Below are 22,643 nucleotides of genomic sequence, written 5' to 3'. Positions count from 1 at the left end.
GAGGGAACTGAGGCACAGAAAAGTTAAGTGGCTTGCCCAAAGTCACACAGCTAAGTGGCAGAGCCAGGATTAGAACCCACGATCTCTGACTCCCAAGCCCGTGCTCCTTCCACTATGCCACGCTGATATGTAATACTTATTGTGTGCAGAGCATCATACTAAGCACTTGGGAGAGGACAATAATAATAATTACGGTATTTGTTAAGCGCTTACTATATGCCAGGTACTGTACTAAACTCTGGGGTGACTATAGGCAAATCGGCTGGACATAGTCCCTGTCTCACATGGGGCTCACAGTCAATGTAAGAGTTGGGAGACTTGTTCTCTGCCCACGACGAGCTTACAGTCTAGAGCCACTAGAAGTCAAGCCCCGGGAATTCAGCTGCACCATAAAAACAAGGAAACCCATTCACTTCATACCTGGTCTAATGAAGACATTTTCCACTGATAACATTGCCGCTATTGGAAGCAGCAGATCTTCACAGCCCAGAGAGATGGCCTTTAGGACAGCACAAGTCAAATTTGGAGGAAGAGGAAACTCCACCATGAACTCCCCGAGTCTTGTCACGCGGCCTCGCCTAGCCAGAGTAAAATATTTTTATATTATTCTTCCCTGGAGAAAGGGTGGGGTAGGAGGATAACAGTACTAGGAATTGGATTTATTGAGGGTCCGCTGGGTGCCGTGCACTGTACTAAAGGCTCGGAAAGTACAAAACACAAAAGTGACACATCCCCTGACCACAAGGAGTTTACATTCTACTGAGGAAAGCAACATATTTACAAATAGAGTTAAAGTAAATGAATGACCTCGCTGTTCTCCTACTATAACCCAGCCCACATACTTTTCCACTCTAATTCCAACCTCCTTGCTGTACCTCGATCTTGTCTATCTCCCCGTCATCCTCTCACCCACATCCTGCCGCTGGCTCCGAATGCCCTCCCTCTTCATAGCAAACGGACAATTACTTTCCCCACCTTCAAAGCCTTATTGAAAGCACATCTCCTCCAAGAGGCCTTCCCTAAGCTCCCATTTTCTTTTTTCTCACTTTCTGTGTCACCATGATTTGATCCCTTTATCCAACCCCCACCCTCAGCCCCACAGCACATATGTACAATTCCATAATTTATATATTTATATTCATGTCTGTCTCTCTTTCTAGACTATAAGCTCGTTGTGGACAGGAAATGTGTTTACCAACTCTTGTCCCAAGCGCTCTGCACATAGTAAAGGGCTCAATAAATGTCACTGATTGAGTGTATAACTGATTAGCATGTCCCAAAGTGCTCAACATCTACATAAACAAGAGCATAAGTGATGGAAATAACTGGTGGGTATGTACCTCGCGGTGTTAGGAACTCTTTTGGGAAGGCTTGCTGAAAGAGGTGGAATTAAGTGCAGGGAAAACTGCAGTCTGCTGGAGATGGGGAAAGAGGGATCTTGGGAAACAGCATGGGCAAGAGGGCGAAGGTCGGACCCCCCGTTTCCTCCCCTCTCCTGGAATCTTTCCAGTTGTTTTTTTCCCCAGGACTTCATATTTCTGACTAGACTGATGTGAGAAGACCCCAAAATTAGTGGCATGATTGGGTGCGGGATGGTTTCTTTCCCAATCTTTCTAGGTTTTTCCAAGGTCTTCCAATTCCTAGTTCTCACCTGCCTTTTCAGGCTTCTTGCTTCTCCTGAAGAGATAAAGTCAAGGTTGGTGGCCAGGGAGGAGACAAAGAGATGCTTTTATATGCAAAGCTGTATTTAAGACTCCCATACTGATAGCATTTTCTTGTTCTCCATTAAGAAGTTTTGTTTAGCATACAATAAAGGAATTGCTTTTTCTTTGAACAGGATTTACAGATTATGCTTCCCTGTTGTCTTTATTGCAAGGGAGCAAGGTCCTGTTTATAGTTTAGCCTGGCATTTAGGGATATTTATATTTGGATTTTTCCTTGCATATTCAATTACTTACTCAACTTCATCCTAATATACTTGAATCATCTCCTGTCATATCCTTCTGTGCACACTATTTGTAGTATCTGTCTCCTTTAGAATGTGAGCTCTCTGAGGGTAAGGGATGTATCTCATTTCTGTTAAAATAATAACAATAATTGCGGTATTTAAGTGCTTACTATGTGCCCAGTACTATACTAAGCATTGGCGTGGATATGAGCAAATCCGGCTGGACACAGTCTCTGTCCCACATGGAGCTCACAATTTCAAACCCTATTTTACAGATGAGGATTGCCCAAGGTCACATAGCAGAAATGTGGCGAAGTTGGGATTAGAACAGTGCTTGGCACATAGTCAGCGCTTAACAAATACCATTATTATTATTATTAGAATTCATGACCTTCTGACTCCCAGGCCCGTGCTTTATCCACTACGCCATGCTGCTTCTCTTATATTATACTTTCCCAAGCTTTCAGAACCGTCTTTAGATGCCACTGGTTGATTGACTGACATCCTGAGGCTAAAATGGGATGTTTCCTCAACCCTGAACCAGGGTTGGGAAATAGCCCCAGATATACCAAATGCCCTCTGGCATTTAGAGCCAACTCAGCAGGGGCTAATTATGGTTAACTTAGCCCCTCTTTACAAAAACAGCAACCACGAGATATCCAATTAAGAGGGAGGGAGACAGGAAGGGCAGGAAAAAAGAGGGGGAGAAGAGAAGGGAGAAAAAGGTAGCAAGAGCATCAAATTGTGGCTAAATGTGTGTTTTTGTCTTTTACACTAGAACTCAGAGTGTCAACACAAAGACACCTTTAGTTGGATGCTACAACACAGTATACTGGCTCTTAATGTTCCTATTTAACCTACACCTTAAACAGTCTCAAAAACAAATATGCAGAGCTGGACAACATGTTTCCATCTTAATTAGGCATACGGACTTTGATGTCATTTTTACTTATATCTATGACTTTGTGTTAGTTTTGCCCAAGGACCTTTCGGTCCATATGCTTGTAAAGCTGCATGAGGGCAAGGAATGTGGCATATTTCTTTTTCAGGGCAATTAATTTGTCCTTAACTGTACTGCATGCAGAGTTTTCCTGCAACTCAGTAACAGGACAAATTAATTTTCTGCTGAATCACAGTCAGTGCTCTCTCATGTAACAGAAAAATTAAAAATACCTTTTACCTATCAATAGCATCACACTGATAAAGCTGTTTAAGAGCTTCCAAAATAAGTCTTTCTTCAGGGCGATCCAAATAGGGGAACCTATGTATGTAAACAAAAGACAGAATCAAATAGCAATGACTGAATGGAGGAAAACATAATAGGAGATTTTTAACACCTTCACTTTTAACAGTACTTGTTAAATGCTAATGCAATGCTAGGCACTGACCTAAGCTACTTTCAATTTTCTCAGTTTTCAAGTCATTTTCCTTTGTGATCCTAAGATCAGAACTGACACTGAAAAAGGAGCCACTTTTAAATCAATTATCTGAAAGAATCACACATCTCTAGAATTATAAAGGCAATTTTTACTGAAACCGGAATATTTATTATAATTTCTATCAGCACTCAGTGGCTGAAATATATGTGGGCACAAGGAGGGCACGTAAAATTGTAGGACAAAGCCTTAAAGGGGATCGACTGTTATTCTCCAAGTGCCCCAACAATCATTATGAAGCCTAAGGTTTTTATCCAATTCAACAGGACCCTGACAAGAGAAGCCATATAAAAATTCTGTATGTTCTTTAAGGATCAAGTTCATATATATATAAATATAAAATCACTGGAGAGACAATCAACTCCACCCTAATGACCCTGACTTCCACCCAAGTTGTTTTTAATACCTTATGACATCGTGTATGGCAAGGCATTTCAAGGTCAAAATCACCAAAGTCAGGCTAGTTCTCTTAATTTCAGGGATTGTGTGATCGGGCATACATTGGTCCCAGAATTCTTTGTTGTAAATCCGGAAGCATTTCCCTGAAGCAGTCCTTCCAGCTCGGCCTGCTCGCTGTCTTCCTTCACTCCTTTCAGAAAAGAAAGGATTAAAAACTCCATTTCATACCTGTGTATTTTCCCGAGCAGGGCAAGGGCTGTTCCTTAATTCTCCTAGTTTTTCCTCCACAACAGTTCCTGGACCCTCCCTTTCCTCTTCACCCTCACGGCCACCTCCCTGTTTCAAGCACTCATCATCTCCAACCTCTCCAGTCTTCAATCTTCCACCACCCTACTCCACCTATTTTTTTTTTTAGGTATTTGTTAAGCGCTTACTATGTGTCAGGCACTGTACTGAGAACTGGGCTAATCGCATTGGACACAGCCCCTGACCACATCCCCATTTTACAGATGAGGTAACGGAGGTACAGAAAAATTCAGCAACTTGCCCAGGGTCAGCAGGCATTCCCCACTCTCCAGATCAATTTTGTATTTGATTTACCTGTTACCAGTAGTTTTTCCTCCTGTTCTCTCTGCAGGGAATCAGTGTGAGGCTGCCTATAATAGACTGTAAGTTCTTCAAAGGCAAGAGTCATGTCTTATTTTATTTTACTCTCCCCAAAATCAGGTGCACTTCTGCACACAGTAGCTGCTCAATAAATACTAATGGCTGCACGAAGCTCTCAAGAGACATCCCAAACAACCATTCTTCAAGAGATGGATGATGGTCAAAGGACAAATGAAAAGTGCACCTCATGGAGACTTACTTTGAAATTGGAACCACCTCCAGAATGTCCAACCCCACCCGGGGGTTATGATTTAACTGCTTCACAAAGCCACTATCCACCACATACCTAGAGAAAATGAAAACACTTAATTCCCTGAAGAATAAAAGAAATTAATTTTCAACTGCTCTTTCTCCCTGGACTCTTTTTCTCAGAACAACTAAGAACCGGGTGTTAGGTTTTGAAATTGTCTTATTTTCAAACTGGGCTCCAGACGGTCTTAATAGACTCAAAAACTAACTCCCACTCAGCTTCTATCATATGAGGTTTATTTTATTATAGAAGTGAACAGGGAGATAGTTGAGTGAGCAAGAGGAAATAAGGCCCAGCTCTCTAGAGAAACACTTCCCACTGGCTATTTATTTGGCTCAATTCCTTTAGCTTTTCACACTTCTCTAGAACTACATCTAACAATATTAATTAAAAGAAACCAAAAGATGTCCCAGTTGTCTGGTGGGAAGTAAAGTTTTAGCGCCTTCCAGCAAAATGAAGAGTAAGCAAACTGCTTTATGAATAAAGACCTGTATTCAGCACACAGTAAGTGCTCAAAATATACAATTGAATGAATAGGGAAGAAAGCAGAGTACGTTTCGGTGGGATCCAGCTTCCACATAATGATAATGAGTTCACGTAATGAACTCACCCAAACAAAAGGCTAGCTCTGGATGTCCTGTTCAGAAAAAAAAGTGTGGATGATAATACATATGATCTCAAATTTGGAATAAATTCTCATGTTGCAGGCCAATTTGAAAAGTCAACCAATGTGATCCTCCCCCACCCACTTTCTGCTCTGATAACAGAAAAGGAAAAAAATGATGGGGAGGAGAGAAGGGGGCCTGAGAAACTCAAAGAGGTTTTTCATTGCTTCACCAGTTCTAGACACTGTACCTGATTCCATTAATTGTCAAGGATGTTGCAGCGATATTGGTGGAAACCACACATTTTCTGATGCCCGGAGGCGGTGGCAAAAATATTCTTCTTTGTTGATCTAAAAGAATTGGCAGTCAAAAATTCTTATTTAACCTTAAATGAATTCCGGTCATATTCAATTGCTAGAAATTAACAAAATCACTGACAGAAACAGCGTCAACAGTATAAATTCGAAGATAAAAAGTTTTAAACTTCTCCACTAAACCACTAGAGCAAAAGGATTTCAGCACCTTATTTATAAGGCTAACAAAGGCAATGACTGCTAAAAAATGAAATTACAAGTTGCCATCTAAATGGAAGAGAAAAGGTAAAAAAATTCAAAGATAAAAGGAAAGGTCAATTCTTCAACAAGGATCCTTAGATAAAAAGAACATGTGATACAAAATGTGTCGCATTTCCTCAATTTATATAATTCACTATCCTCAAAGAGCTTAAATAAATTGTAAGTTATATGAAAGAGGCCCCCTTTTCATTTAATATACCCACCTTTACTCTAACAATTCTAATAAAATGAAATTATCCTTGCTTCTGTTCACAGTTATCATTAAGCCCTAACCTGCAATAACCAGTTTTTGAAAACCTATCAACTAGGAATAAAATCTCGACTTTTCATTTGCCAATAGTAATCAAAATAATAGTAATAACAATAATAATATTTGTGGTATCTGTTAAACGCTTACAATGTGCCAAGCACTGTAGTAAGAGTTGGGTTAGGTAAGATAGTCATCAGATTGTACACACTCTCTATCCTACATGGGGCAATACGCTTCACTATAATTACTTCCCCCGAAACTATTGCTCTGTCTCACATTCATTTCACCTAATACAATTCCATGTTTACTCATAAATTAAATTAAACTACTTTCAAATGTCCCTTTCCTGCTCACCATTAGCAATGCTGGTAAGCAGTGCTGAGATCTGCTGAAATATGTGCAAAAAGCAGGTGAAAGAATATAAATAAGCTCACTACTCCAAACATTCAACAGCATGGCACACAAACTAGAGATTAGATTGTTAGATCATTACCTGTTGGCATTGACCCATATAATGGGAGAATGAGCAAACCTTCCACAGAGTCATCTTGGACATCATACTGATAATCAATAGATTCTGCCTTCTGGAATAATAAATCACAAGCTTTCTCAATCTCCAACTGGCCTGTATAGAGAAAATAACAACAAAAATAATTAAAACAGTTAACTCTTACTCAGGGATAAAATAACTACTAGATTAGGAATTAATCATTTTCCATAAAAAATGGCTAGAGTTGAAAACTCTTAGGCTGCAGAAAAACAATATTATGCTTCATGATAGAGGATTATTTTTTTTAAAGAATTTAAAATAAAATTTCTAGGGGAGAAAAACATTAAGCTCATTGCCCTTTCAGCTTATTAAAAGCAGGTGGGGTATTGGTAGAATGGTGAAGAAATATAAGCCACCACTATATCCAACCAAATATCAGTTTATTGTTTCAGGGATCATGAAAAACCAAGGAAATAATTAGTGTTTCACTTCTGATACCAGGATTAGATAGAATAGAGGGTGAGATAGCAAAATGACTCACTTCTGTTAATAGGATATTGCTGCTGAAGGATTTAATTACTCTATTTTTAATTTTCAAAGGACTATCAAAAACTGTTCATGTACCATGCTTTCATCACATTGTATTCTGTCTCAGACAAGATTTAAGCATACACTAAAATGTCAGAGACACCCCACAGGGCAGAATTCAGGAAGCGTGTGGGCATTTGGAGTCAGGGTACTTCAATCTGCTCAGAACAAGGTACAAAAAACAAATAATAGCAATTCAGTCAATATCCCGCCATTTCTCTCCAAAAATCTGGTTATTTGATATGGACTGTAAGCTCGTTATGAGAAGGGGATGGATCTGCTAATTTTGTTGTACTGTGCTCTCTCAAGCACTCAGCACAGTGCTCTGTATATAGTAAGTGCTCACTAAATACCACTGATTGATTGACAAATACTGCCTAGTTCCCTGGAATTCTTAATGGGGCACACTGATGATAGGTAGAATTGGGTAAACTGGGATCCAGAAGTCATCCCCTTGAGAAAATCAGTCACCCCCTCTAAAGCAGACAACTCCCCATCAATCAAATGAGCATTTGCTGTGTGCAGAGCACTATACCGAGCACTTGGGAGAGTACAATACAATGGAGTTGGTAGACATGATTCCTGTCCTCAAGGAGCTAACAATTTAGTGGGGGAAACACACATTAAAACAAATTACAGATACAGGAAGCAGCAGAGTATAAGGATATGGGCATGAGTGCTATCCAAATTCTTAGGGGATACAGACCTAAGTGAATAGGAATTGCGGAAGGGAGGAAAAAAAGCTGCAGGGGTGGGGGAGATGAGAGGGTAGTCAGGAAAGGCTTCCTGAAGATTTAATTTCTTTTTTATGGCATTTGTTAAGTGCTTACCACTGCCAGACACTGTTCTAAGTGCTGGGGTAGATACAAGCTAATCAAGTTGGACACAGTCCCTGTTCCACATGGAGCCTCCAGTCTTAATCCCCATTTTACAGATGAGGTCCAGTGAAGTGATTTGCCCAAGGTCACCCAGCAGACAAGTGGCAGAGCCAGGATTAAAACCCAGGTCCTTCTGACTACTAGTCCTGTGCTCTAGACCACGCTGCTTCTTTGTGGAACTCTGATGTGGGAAGAGTGGTAGCCTCTGATATGAAGGGGGAGGGGGTTCCAACCAGGCAGAAGGGTAGATGTAATCATGGGGTTGACGGTGCGAGAGGTGAGATTGAAGTACAGTAAGTAGGTTGGTGGTACAGGAGTGACATGTGCAGGCCCGACTGTCATGAAACAGGAGCAAAGTTAGGTAGGAGGAAGAGGGAATAAATCATACAGGAAGTCCACAGCGAAGCTGAGAGTAGGACTAAGGTCGCCTGACTTCTGAACTCTCCCTATTCATCCTACTGTGCTTCTCCAGGAATAGAGTCACTTAGCTTCTCCATGCCTCAGTTCCCTCAACCGTAAAATGGGGATTAAGACTGTGAGCCTCATATGGGACTAGATTATCTCCATCCTGATTAGTTTATATCTACCCCAGCGTTTAGTACAGTGCCTGTCACATTCATTCATATAATATTTATTGAGTGCTTACTGTGTGCAGAGCACTGTACTAAGCATTTGGAAAGTACAATTTGGCAACAGATAGAGACAATCCCTACCCAACAACGGGCTCACAGTCTAGAAGGGGGAGACAGACAACAAAACAAGGAGACAAGCATCAATAGCATCAAAATAGAAAGTGCTTTACAAATACCACAAAAAAAAAGAAGGGAAAAAAGTGGAGCATTGAAAACTAACCAGTCAGGAAAACCAAGATGTCTCCAGCCATTTCACTCAAGTGGATATCCAGAGTTACTTTCACAGCCTGAAACAAACATCACAGCCATGAATATTTACTAAATATGAAGTCCTGCTCCTACCCCTCAAAGATAAACTGCATAAAGATTTGCAAATACTAGGAGACTTGAGATGTTCAAATGATTGGTCTGACTTGATCATCAAGTGTTTGCTATTAATAACACTAATAGGAAATGGTATATAGTTGGGCTCAATTAAGCAGTGGTATTTATTGAGCACTCACTATGTACAGAGAGAGCACTACTGTATTAAGCGCTTCATCACCACTGGCCAGAAAAAGGAGAAGCAAAAAATGCAAGCAATACCTCTGATACATACGCTGAGTTTTCTCTGTCTTTCGGGCCAACCAAGTTGCAAAATATCTCTCGGACTGGATAAATCCTTCCAGGAATGTCCACTACTGGGCAATTGCCAAAGAACTCAGAAAGTTTGCCTAATTCCAGAGTAGCAGACATTACCACCACTTTCAGATCCTCTTTCCTGTCAGGATGTTTCTTCTGCTGAAAGAGTTTCTTCAGCAAGCCAAATAAAATGTCCTGGACAAAAAAAAGTTGCTTTACACTAATAATCGTGTACAGATAACCACAACACAATGGAATGATTTAGCTTTACAAGATTCCCATCAATAAACCGCAAAAGTTGAGAAATTCACTTGGGGATTCAAAGAGCGATTAGTGTGATCCGATCTCTCTGTTTTTCTAGATAAGGCTAGCAGAAATACCCTTTCTTTGTGTGGGTTATACAAACAACACTTTTCTCTTCCTCTTTCATTAATCCTTCCCCTTGATCTGTCCCCTCACTCCTTCTCCCCATTTACCTTTATATCTTCTCTTCCTCTCACTCTGTTTATCACTCTACCCTTTTGCCTACTTGTCTGCCTGTCTTGTTCCTCCTTAAAGAGAGCCAGGCTAGAGATACCTGTCAAAAGTGTAGCATGAGGCCACGTCTCCCTGACTCGTGGTGGGTCAGGGGAAGGGAGAAGGGACAGACTGCCAGTGGCCTGGGCTTTCTGTGGAAAAAGGCTGAGGGAGGTAGAAAGACAGCTAGGCATGCCTTCTGGTTAGGGGAAAAAGAAAGACTGAAAATGCCCTTTTATCTTCCACACCCCACACCCTCAGAAAGGAGACCCCACAGTCTAGAATAATACTCTCACCGTACTTAAACTCCTCTCGTGGGCTTCGTCCAAAACGACAACACTGTATTTGGTAAGATTTGGATCGGCCAAAATATGTCTTAGTAAACATCCGTCGGTCATATATTTGATCGCCGTATCCTGAATAGATTAACAGTACATGTATGTGCTTCAGCTTTTCATTTAGTGACATCATTACAGAAACAAAATCATGTCAATCAGTCAGTGGTATTTACTGAGCCCTTACTGTGTGCAGAGCATTGTACTAAGCATTTGGGAGGATCCGAAACAAAAAAAGAGTAGGTGCTAGGCAATCCCTGATCAGGAGCTCTTGGTTTGTTTGTTTTTCTTTCACTGCTGTCACTCACACAGCAGGCTGCAGTGTGCCACTATTCGCCCAATCTCCGCTGAAAGGGCCAGCGAGGAACCCACCTACCCTCACGCCCAGCCCCGGCTGACACTTTCTTCCAGCCACATCTTTACCATCCCTTTCTTCCCCCATGTCCACAACCCTGGGAATGCCTGTTGACCATATTGGGGTTTGGATCTGGGGGCGTTTTTTGGATCTGAAGTTCTCAGCAGTGTTTTGTTCTTGGTTTGCAGCTCTTCAGTTCATGAGCCTTTGATACCTCTGCCATAGGTAAAGAATTACAAAATAAAGCTGGAAAATGATAATAAATTATATTTCACATTATACAAATTACACCATGTGTATGCCAGGCCGTAGAGAATTCAAACTGCACTCCTTGGCCTCTTCACATCACTCTGGGGTTGCTAAGTTTATTGCAGCAGTGTCTGTATAATGATGAGGGCAATGAAATTAAACAGTCCTCTAATGAGCTGAGAAAGGGAAGACTCCTGTTCCAAAGAGCCTAACTTTCTAAGACACTAAAGTGGCAAAACTTAAAACACTGAGGGAACTGAGCTCTGGGTGCTTCTTAAGAAGAAAGTACATTCTCCATCTGGCAATTTGATATGGGCCTAGCCTAAAAGAGGGATCCAATTTCTTGTATTAGAAAACCAACAGTTGTGATTAGAAAACCAAGCCATGGTACCAATCACTAATTTATGATCTCACTCATGGAGACAAAGCATACCATGGTTTGATTGCTAGGTTTTATGGGGAGGATAAATGCTCCAAGTAGAGCATTCCAGTAATTCTGCAGCTTGACTGATCTATGACTGTGCACTTCAAAATGTCCAGTGGTAACAGCAAAGCAGCCGTAAAAATTCCCAATTCCAAGCAAATTCCAAGCAAAAGCACATCTGGAACTGGATTAGGAGAAACTGACAGCACGGAAAGTTCAAACTGATCCTGGGTCAAATTCTGGGAGTTGAGTTTCACTTTAGAATTTAATCACTGTCTTTCTGGTCAACTACGGGATAAGTTTGGAGAGATCCGCATTCTGACAGCCTTGATAAGACTAATCAACCCTGCCAAGAACACTCAAAGGTAATCTAAAATCAAAGAACTACAAGAGATCAAAAGATAGCTGTAAACTGGGAACTGTGAAAATTAGATCCTAAACAAACATAGATACGAATGCAATTCAGTCTTTTTTCAATTTTTGTTTAAAATCACGTTTGGGATTCAAAACTCAAAGGGTGCTTTATTACCACCTCTTCCTCAGACTCTAAAACATGTAATACTTAAATCAAAAGAAATTAACTCAACCAGTTCATACCTGAGAGCTACAGTCATCAAAGCGAACCTGATATCCCACTGTGCTTCCCAAGGAACAGTTCATTTCTTCGGCAACTCTATGAGCCACTGATATGGTGGCTACTCGCCGCGGTTGAGTCACGCCAATTCTTCCATGTTTGGCAAAACCTACCAAAGTTCAGAGTTAAACCAAAGTGTGAGGGGTAATTTTTCTTCCTCAGCAAAGTCTAATCGTTTTTAACAGAGACAAGTCAAACAGTCCTCTAGACTGTAAGCTCATTGTGGGCAGGGAACATGTTTACCAACTCTGTTACTTTATACTCCCCCAAACACTGACCTAGGGGAAATGGCCTGGGAGTCAGAAGGACCTGGGTTCTAATCCCAGCTCTGCCACTTGTCTGCTGTGTGACGTTGCGCAAGTCACTTCACTTCTCTGGGCCTCAGTTACCTCATCTGTAAAATGGGGATTAAGACTGTGACCCCCCCATGTGGGATATGGACTGTGTCCAACCTGTTTACATCAGATCTACCCCAGTGTTTAGAACAGTGTCTGCCACATAGAAAGCACTAACAAATATCATAAAAAAGTGCTTAGTACAGTGTTTTGCAGACAGTAAACACTCAGTACGATTGAACAAGGGTATTAAGAATAGTACACAACTCTGAACAATTCAGTAGTAGAAAATGGAAAATTAATATGCCCAAATTAAAGACAATATATTTTTAGTACAAAACAGACCCAATTACTATATAGCATGGGATTGTATCCTTGCAGGACCTTTTAAGAAAATCTGGGTTTTGTACTCACCTACATCTGACATCACACAGACACACATTTCTACCAACACCCCACATCAGGCTGCATCTTTAAGAATGTGTACTAACTCCATAGCCTCATTTTACGCAAAATGTCTAGTAAAAGCACACGGTATGGAATAACTTTTCATAACTTTGAACGTGCTTTTATAATCTCATTAGTTTAAAGACCATGTGTTCTAAGCATCGGGGTAGATACAAGTTAATCAGGTTGGGCACAGTCCATGTCCCAAATGGGGCTCCCAGTCTTAATTCCCAATTTCAGATGAGGTAACTGAGGCACAGAGAAATGAAGTGACTTGCCCAAGGTCACACAGCAGACATGTGGTGGAGCCGGGATTAAAACCCACATCCTCTGACTCCCAGGCCCCTGCTCTTCCCATGAGGCTACAGTGATTCCAGGAATAAAACTTTTAATCATCTCTTTCTCTAGGATAGATTAACCTTTGTCCCAAAGATAAAACTGAATAGAATAAAAATAATTGAAGCCAGGAAATGTTTTAAATGTATAAAAGTTGTAAGATAAGTGTGAAATGTCTGAATCCCTGCAACTATTCAGGTTTAGTTATGGCCTTGATGCAGGACTAAGAAAGAGATTCAACACCTGCCACCTCAGATAGTCTCTGAATTTGTAATAAGGTCACTGAGTACGAGAAAGAAACGGCAGGGAGAAGGACCAGAGGAGGATGAAAAGGGAGACAAAAAGGGCAGAGGGAGGGATGGTGTTTGCTAGTTGGCAGAAAGCAGGGAACGGGAAGAACCATTTTGAAGCTGTGTCTATTAACCTAGAAAGTGCCAAAACAATCAAGTAGACACCAGTGCAAGATGAATCTGCCTGACCTTTGGGCAGTGCTTTGCATGGACAAGTATGCAAAGTTCAATCTGCTTGCTTGTAGTTCTTGATCATTCACAACAAGTCTATTGAACCATTTCCTTAAAAAGCACGGAGTTTCTGTCATGATATTATCCTGTTCAGTTACCTGCTTCAAATAAGTATTTGGGAAGCTGAGTTGTTTTTCCACTTCCAGTCTCTCCAGTCACAATAAGAAATGGATTGTCTCTTACAGCTTGAATGAGTTTTTTTCGGTATTTATGAATAGGGAGAGGCCCTGAACCGCCTTCTCTACTGTCAGCTGCTTTCTGGGATTTGCATTTTCTTTCCATTGTGGTGATAGTTCTGAAAACTGCTCTGAAATGCAAATACAAAAAATACTTGTCAACTTCCTAGAATCTAAACTACTGTTTGTACAACTAATCTGACTCAAATACCTAAGGAACAGATTAACAAGAACCACATATGGCTTCGTCTCTATAGGTGGGGCCAAGTCCCCGTGTTGGGAGTTGGATAAATTGACCTGTGATCCACCAAACCCCCACTGAGCCCTGCCCAGGCTGAAAATCCCCAAGCCAACCCTGTCCACTCAAATTATGGTTTCTGCCAAGCCCCATAGTCCCAAAACCTTGGTGACTATAAAGTCCCAATATGAGGGGGAGTGACTGGAACTGTGCCCAAGTCTTTTACATGGGGTAGAATATGCTGCCATACACAGTGGTCCAGACCGCTGCATGGATCCTCCTAAAAATCACATCTCCTCCAAAAAGCCTTCCTTTAGCCCTCATTCATCCTACCTACCCTCCACTCTGCACTGTCTATGCGCTTGGCTATGAATCCCTTTAGCACTTTGATACTTACCTCAGCCCCATAGAATTTATGAATGTATGAAGCAACATGTCCTAGAGCACAGAGCATGGACCTGGGAGTCAGAAGGACCTGGATTCTAATCCCGGCTCTGCCACTTATCTGCTGTGTGACTTTGGGAAAGCCACTTCACTTGTCTGTGCCTCAGTTACCTCATCTGTAAAGCGGGGATTAAGACTGTGAGCCCCACGTGGGACAACCTGATTATCTTGCATCTACCCCAGTGCTTAGAACCATGCTTGGCACATAGTAAGCACTTAACAAACACCATTATTATTATTATTAGGGGCAAGTCACTTCACTTCTCTGGGCCTCAGTTACCTCATCTGTAAAATGGGGATTAAGACTGTGAGTTCCATGTGGGTCAGGGACTGTGTCTAACTCAATTATCTTGTATTTACCCCAGTGCTTAGTAAGGTGCCTGGCCCGTAGTAAGTGCTTAATAAATACCAGTTATTATTATACTCTACCATTTCCCTTTTACAGATGAGAAAACTGAGGCACCATGAAGTTAGGTAACTTTCCCAAGATCACACTCTAATGCCAGTATTAGAACCCAGGTCTTCTGACTCCCAACCCCATGCTCTTTCCACTACACCAATTTACCTCTCCAGTGGGACAGTATCTTACATTGTCTCAGTGACAGCAAGATTTTAGTACAGTGGCCTGCACACAGTAAATACCAAATAGATTCCCCTGATTGACTGATTGTTGGGACCTTCAGATGACTGTTCTCCTTGACAAAAAAATCTCACCTGGGGAACTGAGTCTGCACTTTGACAGGGGAAGTCCAGGTGATTAAAAGGCCCCAAAGAGAGTATTGGTTATAGGAGAAAGACTCCTGAGGATCCAATGCAACTGAATTTTGTGCTATTACAATCCCCGTAGCCTTCCTGGAGTCTGAGATTCACATTTTCTCCACCCCAGGACCAGTTCCAGTATTTCCCCCCCTTCCATCCCTCCTTCCCTTCATAGGAGGGAAAGGAGAATGAGGGAGAAAAGGGGATATGGGAGAAACCTCCCTTTCCTCACTGGGATTTAGAGTTTTCTACAACAATCTCCCAAGCTTACCTGAAACCCTGAGACTCGCATTTTCTCGACCCCAGGGCCTGTCTCAACGCCGACCCCTGCCCCAAGTCCTGTCTCCGGCCTGGAACGCCCTCCCTCCTTTAATCCAGACAGACAAGGACTCTCCCCCTCCACCAAAGCCTTATTGAAGGCCCATCTCCTCCAAGAGGTTTTCCCTGACCAAGCCCCCTTTCCTCTTCTCCCACTCCCTTCTGCATGGCCCTGACTTGCTCCCTCTCCTCTTCCCCCCTCCCAGTCCCACAGCACTTAATTATTAATTATGCACTTATGCACATAGCTGTAATTTTTTTGATCTGCATTGATGTCTGTCTCCCCCCCTTCTAGACTCTTAAGCACGTTGTGGGCAGGGAATGTCACTGTTTGGTGTTGTAGAGGGCTTTCCCAAGGACAGTGTTCTGTACACAGTAACCGCTAAATGACTATGAGGGAATGAAAGAAAGGAGAGGGAGATATGCTGGGGTGGAGAAAATTAGGAATCCCAATTGGGGGGTGGGAGGGAGAGGAAAGGGAGAGATTGATTGATGGGGGGGGGGAGGCTCTCTGGCGCGCGGTGCGCACTGGGATTTGTAGTTTTCTACCTCCCAGTGTGGGCCTGGCCGCCTCCCGGCTTCTGTGGCCTCCCTCGAGCCGTACCTGCATATCCGGGGGCAGCCGAAACGGACAATTCCTCCTGCAGGTAGCCCTGAGCTTCTCTCCCTCCTCCTCCTCCTTGAAAGCGGGCCTCCCAAAAGCCGGCGGCAGCCCCAGATCGCCTCATAAACTCAGCCCGGAACAGAAGCAAAGGCGACGCTTTGCGACTGGCCGGAAGGGGCGCGTTTTGATGACGTACCAGCGCTTCCCTCCGTGCGCGCTGCTCCTCCCCCCCGAGAGACTTCCGGGATTAAGAAACGTCAATCAAAATCAAGACACCGCCCACTGCCTCCCTTGTGGCGGCCCTGGCGCCTCACTCATTCATTCAATAGTATTTATTGAGCGCTTCCTATGTGCAGGGCAGTGGACTAAGCGCTTGGAATGGACAAATCGGCAACAGATAGAAACAGTCCCTGCCCATTGACGGGCTTACAGTCTAATCGGGGGAGACAGGCAGCCACAAACAATAGCAATAAATAGAATCAAGGGGATGTACATCTCATTAACAAAATAAATAGGGTAATAAAAATATATACAAATGAACACTCTTATCGTTCCTCACTGCGCATGCGTCCGACGGTGTTCGTTCGTTCATTCATTCATTCACTCAATCATTCATTCATTCACTCACTCAATCGTTTTTTATTTAGCGCTTACTGTGTGCCGGGCGCTGTACTAAGCACTTGGAAAGTACATTTCAGCAACGGAGACAATCCCTACCCAACCAGGGGCTCACAGTCTCAATGTGCTTCTCAAAATAATAATCATTGTGATACTTATTCATTCATTCATTCAATCGTATTTATTGAGCGCTTACTGTGTGCAGAGCACTGGACTAACCGCTTGGATTGTACCATTGGGCATATCCCTGCCCAACAAAGGGCTCACAGTCTAGAAGGGGGAGACAGCAAAACAGAACAAGTAGTCAGGCATCAATGCCATCAAGATAAATAGAATCATAGATGTAGACACAGCATTAATAAAATAGAGTAATAAATAATATATATAAACATACACAAGTGCTGTGGGGAGGGGAAGGGGGTAGAGCAGATGGAGGGAGTTGGGTCGATGGGGAGGGGAGGAGGGGCAGAAGGAAAGGGAGGGCTCAGTCTGGAAAGGCCTCCTGGAGGAGGTGAGCTCTCAGCAGGGCTTTGAAGAGGAGACATATTAAGAGCTTACTGTGTGCCAGGCACTGTACTAAGGTCTGGGGTAGATACAAGATAAGTGGGATGGATGCAGTCCCTGTCCCACCTGGGATTCACAGTCTCAGTCCCCATTTTACAGATGAAGTAACTGAGGCACAGAGAAGTGAAGTGACTTGCCCAAGGCCACACAGCAGACAAGTGGCAGAGTCGGGATTAGAATCTATGACCTTCTGACTCGCAGGCCTGTGATCTATTCCCCAGGGCACCCCTCAGGAGTTGGAAACTGGGCCCTGCCCTCATAAATGGATCCTTAGCTCCCAGGACTCCTGAATGGCTTCTCCCTTCCTCTTTCTTCTCCTGGCGAGAAGTAAAGCTTCACCCCTTTTCCTCACAGGAGTCCATCAGTCAGTCAGTCTCATGAATTGAGTGCTTACTGTGTGCAGAGCACTGTACTAAGCACTTGGGAGAGTACAGGTTAGCAGACAAATTTCCTGCCCACAACGAGCCACTTATTAGGGCTTCTGACCGAGGCACCCTAAAGCACTGAATCAACTGTGAGCTTCGCCCCTCAGGTGGTCCATGGTTCCTAACTGGCCTATGCATCCTACCCCTCTCTGACAGGATCATTAAGAATTCAGAGGTTGGCCCCCACAGCAAGATGTAGGGGCATCTTTGTGTAAGATCAAAAATGCTTTATACCTATCTTATCTCTTGGAATTTGAAAACATTTCAAACAAGCAGGGTTTCGCAAGGTCAGTTGTAAGCCTCCAAACTTTTCCACTGTAGAATTAATGCCAAATCACATAAGGACCTCTTCCTTTCTAATTGGGCCAGTTCACACTGCACCTAGAATTCAAAAAGATAGGATTTGGGAAGGGTGGAAAGCAAAAGTCTTCAGCATACAAGCCAGGGCAGAGGGCACAAAAGTAAAGCCTAGTGATGGAGATGGTGATGGGCAGTTGTGTAGACACATAGAGAACATTTTGGCGCATTGCGGCCCAGTGCAAGGGCCTCGGAGTTAGAGCACCTGACTTCTAATCCTAGCTCTGACTCGTGTGTGCTGTGTGACCTCGGACAAGTTGCTTAACTTCCCTGTGCTCAATTACCTCGCCTGTAAAGTGGGAATTCAATACCAGTTCTCCTTCCTACTTAGACTGTGGGACAGGCAGCTTGTCTGACCTGATAATCTTGCATCTTCTCCAACACTTAGAACAGTGATTGATGTATAGGAAGCACCTAAATCCCACAATTATTATTATCATCATCGCCATTTGTATTGGAACTTAGAAATCCCCCCATAATACTTTAGAAGTCCTTTAGTATAGCACATGCACACGCTGAAAGTCTGGAATCAAATATGTTGGCTATCCACCCTAATAGAAATTCAAATGCAGCAAAAAAAAAAGCTTTCATTTCAGACGTTTGAATAATAAAATGGGGCTTTTGAAATTGAGACTTTGAAATGCATTATTAATACTAGTAACCATGATCACTGCAAATGAGCTTGGTACTGTTCAAAACATAAAGGTCAATATGGTTCCTCTCCAGTGATCTTACAACTATAATTTGTACAGTAAAAAGGAAGACTACAGCTTATTTTCCCAAGAAGCTGTAACTGGGAAGAAAGACTTGCTTGTGCCCTGCAAAACAGAACCGTGACAAAACAAATGAATTGGCCTCAATACATGGATATGAAATAAATCCAAGGCTCAAAGTCTGCTGCCTTTGACTTCCACCTCCTTGAGCCATAGAAATCAGTGGGAGCTGAAAGTGGGTTCTGTTCTTTCACCGCAAATGTCAGCTCTTCAGGGAATGTTCCTCTTCCAGCCACCCAAGGAAAGTGCAATACTGAGCTAGTATCCCAGGCCCACTCCCATTTTTACCAAGAACATCTGCCCTCATTGCTGGCACCACTGCCTAGAGAGGGGAGGAAAGCACTTAGAACAGTGCCCTGCACACAGTAAGCGCTCAATTAATACCTTTGATTGATAGAACCAACAGATAAGACAGCAGCAGGGACCAGTGTCCTGGGATGTCAGCAGCTACACACAGATAATTCTGATATTAACTAAGGTTTCTCCACCCCTAATCAATCAACCATATTTACTGAGCACTTACTGTCTACAGAGTACTATACTAAGCACTTGGGAGAGTACAATATAATAATAATAATGTTGGTATTTGTTAAGCACTTACTATGTGCGGAGCACTGTTTTTAGTGCTGGGGTAGATACAGGGTAATCAGGTTGTCCCACGTAAGGCTCACAGTCTTAATCTCCATTTTACAGATGAAGTAACTGAGGCACCTAATAAAACTGGTAGACAGTTTCCTGCTCACAAAGAGCTTATCCTAAACTGCCCCCTTAAATTGTTTTAATTCCATTAATTTAAATAGAATGCAATCACTAAAATAGTCCCATTAAAAACAATCAATCAATCATTGGAATTTACTAGGTGCTTACTTTTTTATGGTCTTTGTTAAGCACTCACTATGTGTCAAACACTGTTCTAAGCTCTGGGCTAGATACAAGTTAATTAGGTAGTACACAGTCCCTATCTGGCATGGGGCTCATAGTCTTACTGTGTGCAGAGCACTATACTCAGCACTTGGGAGAGTACAATAAAGAAGAGCTACAGGTGGAAGCCTGAAGCTCAAAGGGCCTAAACCATCAGAAATTCTGCCAAGGGCATTACATCCATCTTCTATTGCTTTTGGAAGTATTTGGGAGTTTAAGAAGAACATGAAAGGAGAGATATTTGAGCTATATTAAAAAGCTATTGAAATCCACGGTGGCTGCCACATTGAGCTATCCTAATGCTGAACCAGCTAGCCCATCTCCAGATATTTAGGACATGTGAGAACTAAGGAAGTGTTATAGAAAAAAATACCATAAAAAATACAAAGAAAGTAGATGGAGAAATTTTTCACTCAGCTGAAACAAGATACAGAAGTAACTCAGGTTACCGTCTCCTCTCCACCACAAGGCATGTAACCAGGGATTCGTTATATAGTACTAGATGATTACCTCAGCATATATGTGTCCCACCCCTAATTATATCTAATTAATACCTTTAAAGTCAGTTTCCTCTGGTCCTTCCTTTCTTCACCTCCCCTTCCCTTCCTACCAGCTTTCCTGCGTCCTCCCACACCCTAAACTTGACACCCCACCAGCTCTCAACCTTCCTGGTCTTCTCATCCTCCAGTATATGTTTTTCTTTTTAAAAACAAACCACAGTGACAGTTGTAGCATCTATTAAACTATTAAATCTCTCTCTGTTTCCCTTTCCACTCAAGCTCCAGCTCAAGTCCAGATTGGGTTAGAATGTAGGGAATAGTTGCCACAGCTTGGGAGGGCCAGCCTCATATCCATCCAGCCTCATCGTACCCTTCCCATTCCTGCAACTTTGGCTAGGATAAGGAGGAGGGGACTCCTAGTAAGAAGAATGAGGTTGATGGTCATCGTGCCTATCATAACAGCAGGCACTATGGTGAATCTGAATAAAGATAAAAATTACTGAAACCTGGGAGGAGTGTGTGCCTGTGTGTGGGAGGGAGGGGGTTGGGGGGGAGGTAGTTTTGCAGCATAAGAGTGAGAAGCTGTGTGGCCTAGTGGATAGAACACAGGCCTGGTAGGCAGAAGGAGTTGGTAAAAGCCAAAGTAGCCAAATGCCAGATGAGGAAAATATAGAAAAGGGGTAAAGAGGGTGGAAATGCAGACCCAGGTCCCTGTGGGCAGTGATCATCAATCAGTCAATCAATCAATCGGGTCTTCTTCCTTTAATGAACACCAATTCTATTGCTTGTAAAATATTTATATCATTCTTCCCCGTTAGAGTATAAGCGCCTTGTGGAAAGGAAAAGTATGGAATGCTTCTGTTGAGCTTTCCCCAGCGCTTAGTGCAGTCCACGGAACTCAGTGCTCAGTAAGTGCCATTGCTATTTACACTCCCAAGTACTTAATACAGTGCTCTGCACACAGAACGTGCTCAATAAATACCAATGATTGACTGAATAGAAGCATGGATGTGAATGATCGTGATGGAGAAATTAACATGGGTTTTGTGAGGAACGTGGAAGGAATCACAATACCATCATCCATCTCCTTAGTAAAGCCAAAAAAGGGGGTGTCTTTCCCAGATGAAAGTTGTGTCGTCCTGAAAAAATGAGACCCCCGTCCTTGTGATTTTTATGTTGATGAAAAGTCCAACCAGGACACTACCGGCCCCTCGAATGGGGCCTGGCAATGACTTCTGCTACCTGAAGGTGGCAAGCTGAGCTTACGTGAAAAATAGTCTGTAGCTTCACCATGAACATGGTCTGAAAGAAAAATGAAGCTCCAGTGCCTATCTAGAAAATGAAATTCATTTGACATGTAACCTGTGGAATCAATAAGCAAAAATAGGAAAAGGAAATCCTGTCAGAAGGCATTTCACACACAAATTTAATATGACAGCTAATGGGGCATGAGGAATATCCAATTCTGGTTTTACATACCCTTAGAAATGTTGCTAAAAATTATTTACTTCTAACAAATGAAACAAAGGATGTGAATTATTGACACATTTGTGGACTTAAGCTTTTTAGATGGTAATTAAAATCTTTGATTAAATCATTCTTGAAGCTTCCCTGTTAAGTATTTTCTTTCCTTTTAAAATATTTCATCCCATAGGAAAGAAGAAATAGTAGTAATAGTATTTATTAGCACGATACTAAGTGCTGGGAGAGAAAACACAGGTGGGAATTAGGCAGCGTCCCTAACCCTCGGGAGGGCTCATAATCTAAAAAAAGTCAATTTTCTAGATTTGCAGCATATTTCAATTTTCTTCCATTGAATAACATGAGGATATTTTATGATTTTCAGAATACTTATCTGCTAATCTTGGAGCTTGATGCATTGATTTCTGAAAACACATTTCAGTTGCATGTATCATTCATTTTATTTTAAATTTTACTGGTGCTGAATATATTGTAGTTTAAAACCGGTCTTCGGTAGCCATTGGTTTGTTTATTTCTGTCAATCGGGAATTTGACTAAAGAAAGCAAACCTCTATTTCTGTAGGAAAAAATATCCCATCTATATTTAAACTATTTTGCCACATTATAACATCACTTCACAAAAGCATGTTTTGTTTTTTCCCAGTTTAACATAGGGTTCTCGCTCAGGATTTTTTAAATTATTTTTTGGCTGCGGCAAGAGCAGTTAAATCGAGCCAACTTCAGGTTGTGTCATAAATCCCTGCTTCTCATAGTCCCACCCCCTCACTAGGGTTTCTGGTTCAGAGCCAAAGGAGTCCAAGTTGAGTCACCTCCCCCAGAGGATTACCTCAGTAAAGTGGGATTAAAGGAGTCATTTGTATAAATGAGGAAGAAAAATCACCCTGAGCAAACTAGAAAGGCGAATAAGGACCCAGCAGAATAACAGAGGACCAGAAGGACCAGCAGAGGTTAGGAATGCTGTGGTGTGCTACTTC

The 22,643-nt window shown here is 42.3% G+C and overlaps 1 protein-coding gene across 2 annotated transcripts in view; it reads right to left on the bottom strand.

Annotated features, from left to right (window-relative positions):
* Nucleotides 1-16,213, bottom strand: part of DHX40 (DEAH-box helicase 40) — a 33,927-nt gene extending 17,714 nt beyond the window's left edge. The window contains exons 1-12 of one of the 2 annotated variants that reach the window (XM_039914477.1): nt 16,030-16,213; nt 13,589-13,797; nt 11,815-11,960; nt 10,151-10,270; nt 9,303-9,533; nt 8,938-9,004; nt 6,623-6,754; nt 5,555-5,654; nt 4,649-4,735; nt 3,791-3,973; nt 3,129-3,209; nt 421-578 (exon numbers count right to left, since the gene is read on the bottom strand). In XM_039914477.1, coding sequence (XP_039770411.1) covers nt 421-578; nt 3,129-3,209; nt 3,791-3,973; nt 4,649-4,735; nt 5,555-5,654; nt 6,623-6,754; nt 8,938-9,004; nt 9,303-9,533; nt 10,151-10,270; nt 11,815-11,960; nt 13,589-13,772 — 1,489 coding nt within the window. In that variant the 5' untranslated portion in view covers nt 13,773-13,797; nt 16,030-16,213. The remainder of the gene's footprint in view (nt 1-420; nt 579-3,128; nt 3,210-3,790; nt 3,974-4,648; nt 4,736-5,554; nt 5,655-6,622; nt 6,755-8,937; nt 9,005-9,302; nt 9,534-10,150; nt 10,271-11,814; nt 11,961-13,588; nt 13,798-16,029) is intronic. The other variant, XM_007668368.3, reaches the window with a different exon arrangement.
* Between the last annotated feature and the right edge of the window lie 6,430 nt (nt 16,214-22,643).

Source organism: Ornithorhynchus anatinus, chromosome 17, assembly GCF_004115215.2.
Source record: "Ornithorhynchus anatinus isolate Pmale09 chromosome 17, mOrnAna1.pri.v4, whole genome shotgun sequence".
Lineage (NCBI taxonomy): Eukaryota > Metazoa > Chordata > Mammalia > Monotremata > Ornithorhynchidae > Ornithorhynchus > Ornithorhynchus anatinus.
This window is presented reverse-complemented; position numbering and strand designations above follow the sequence as displayed.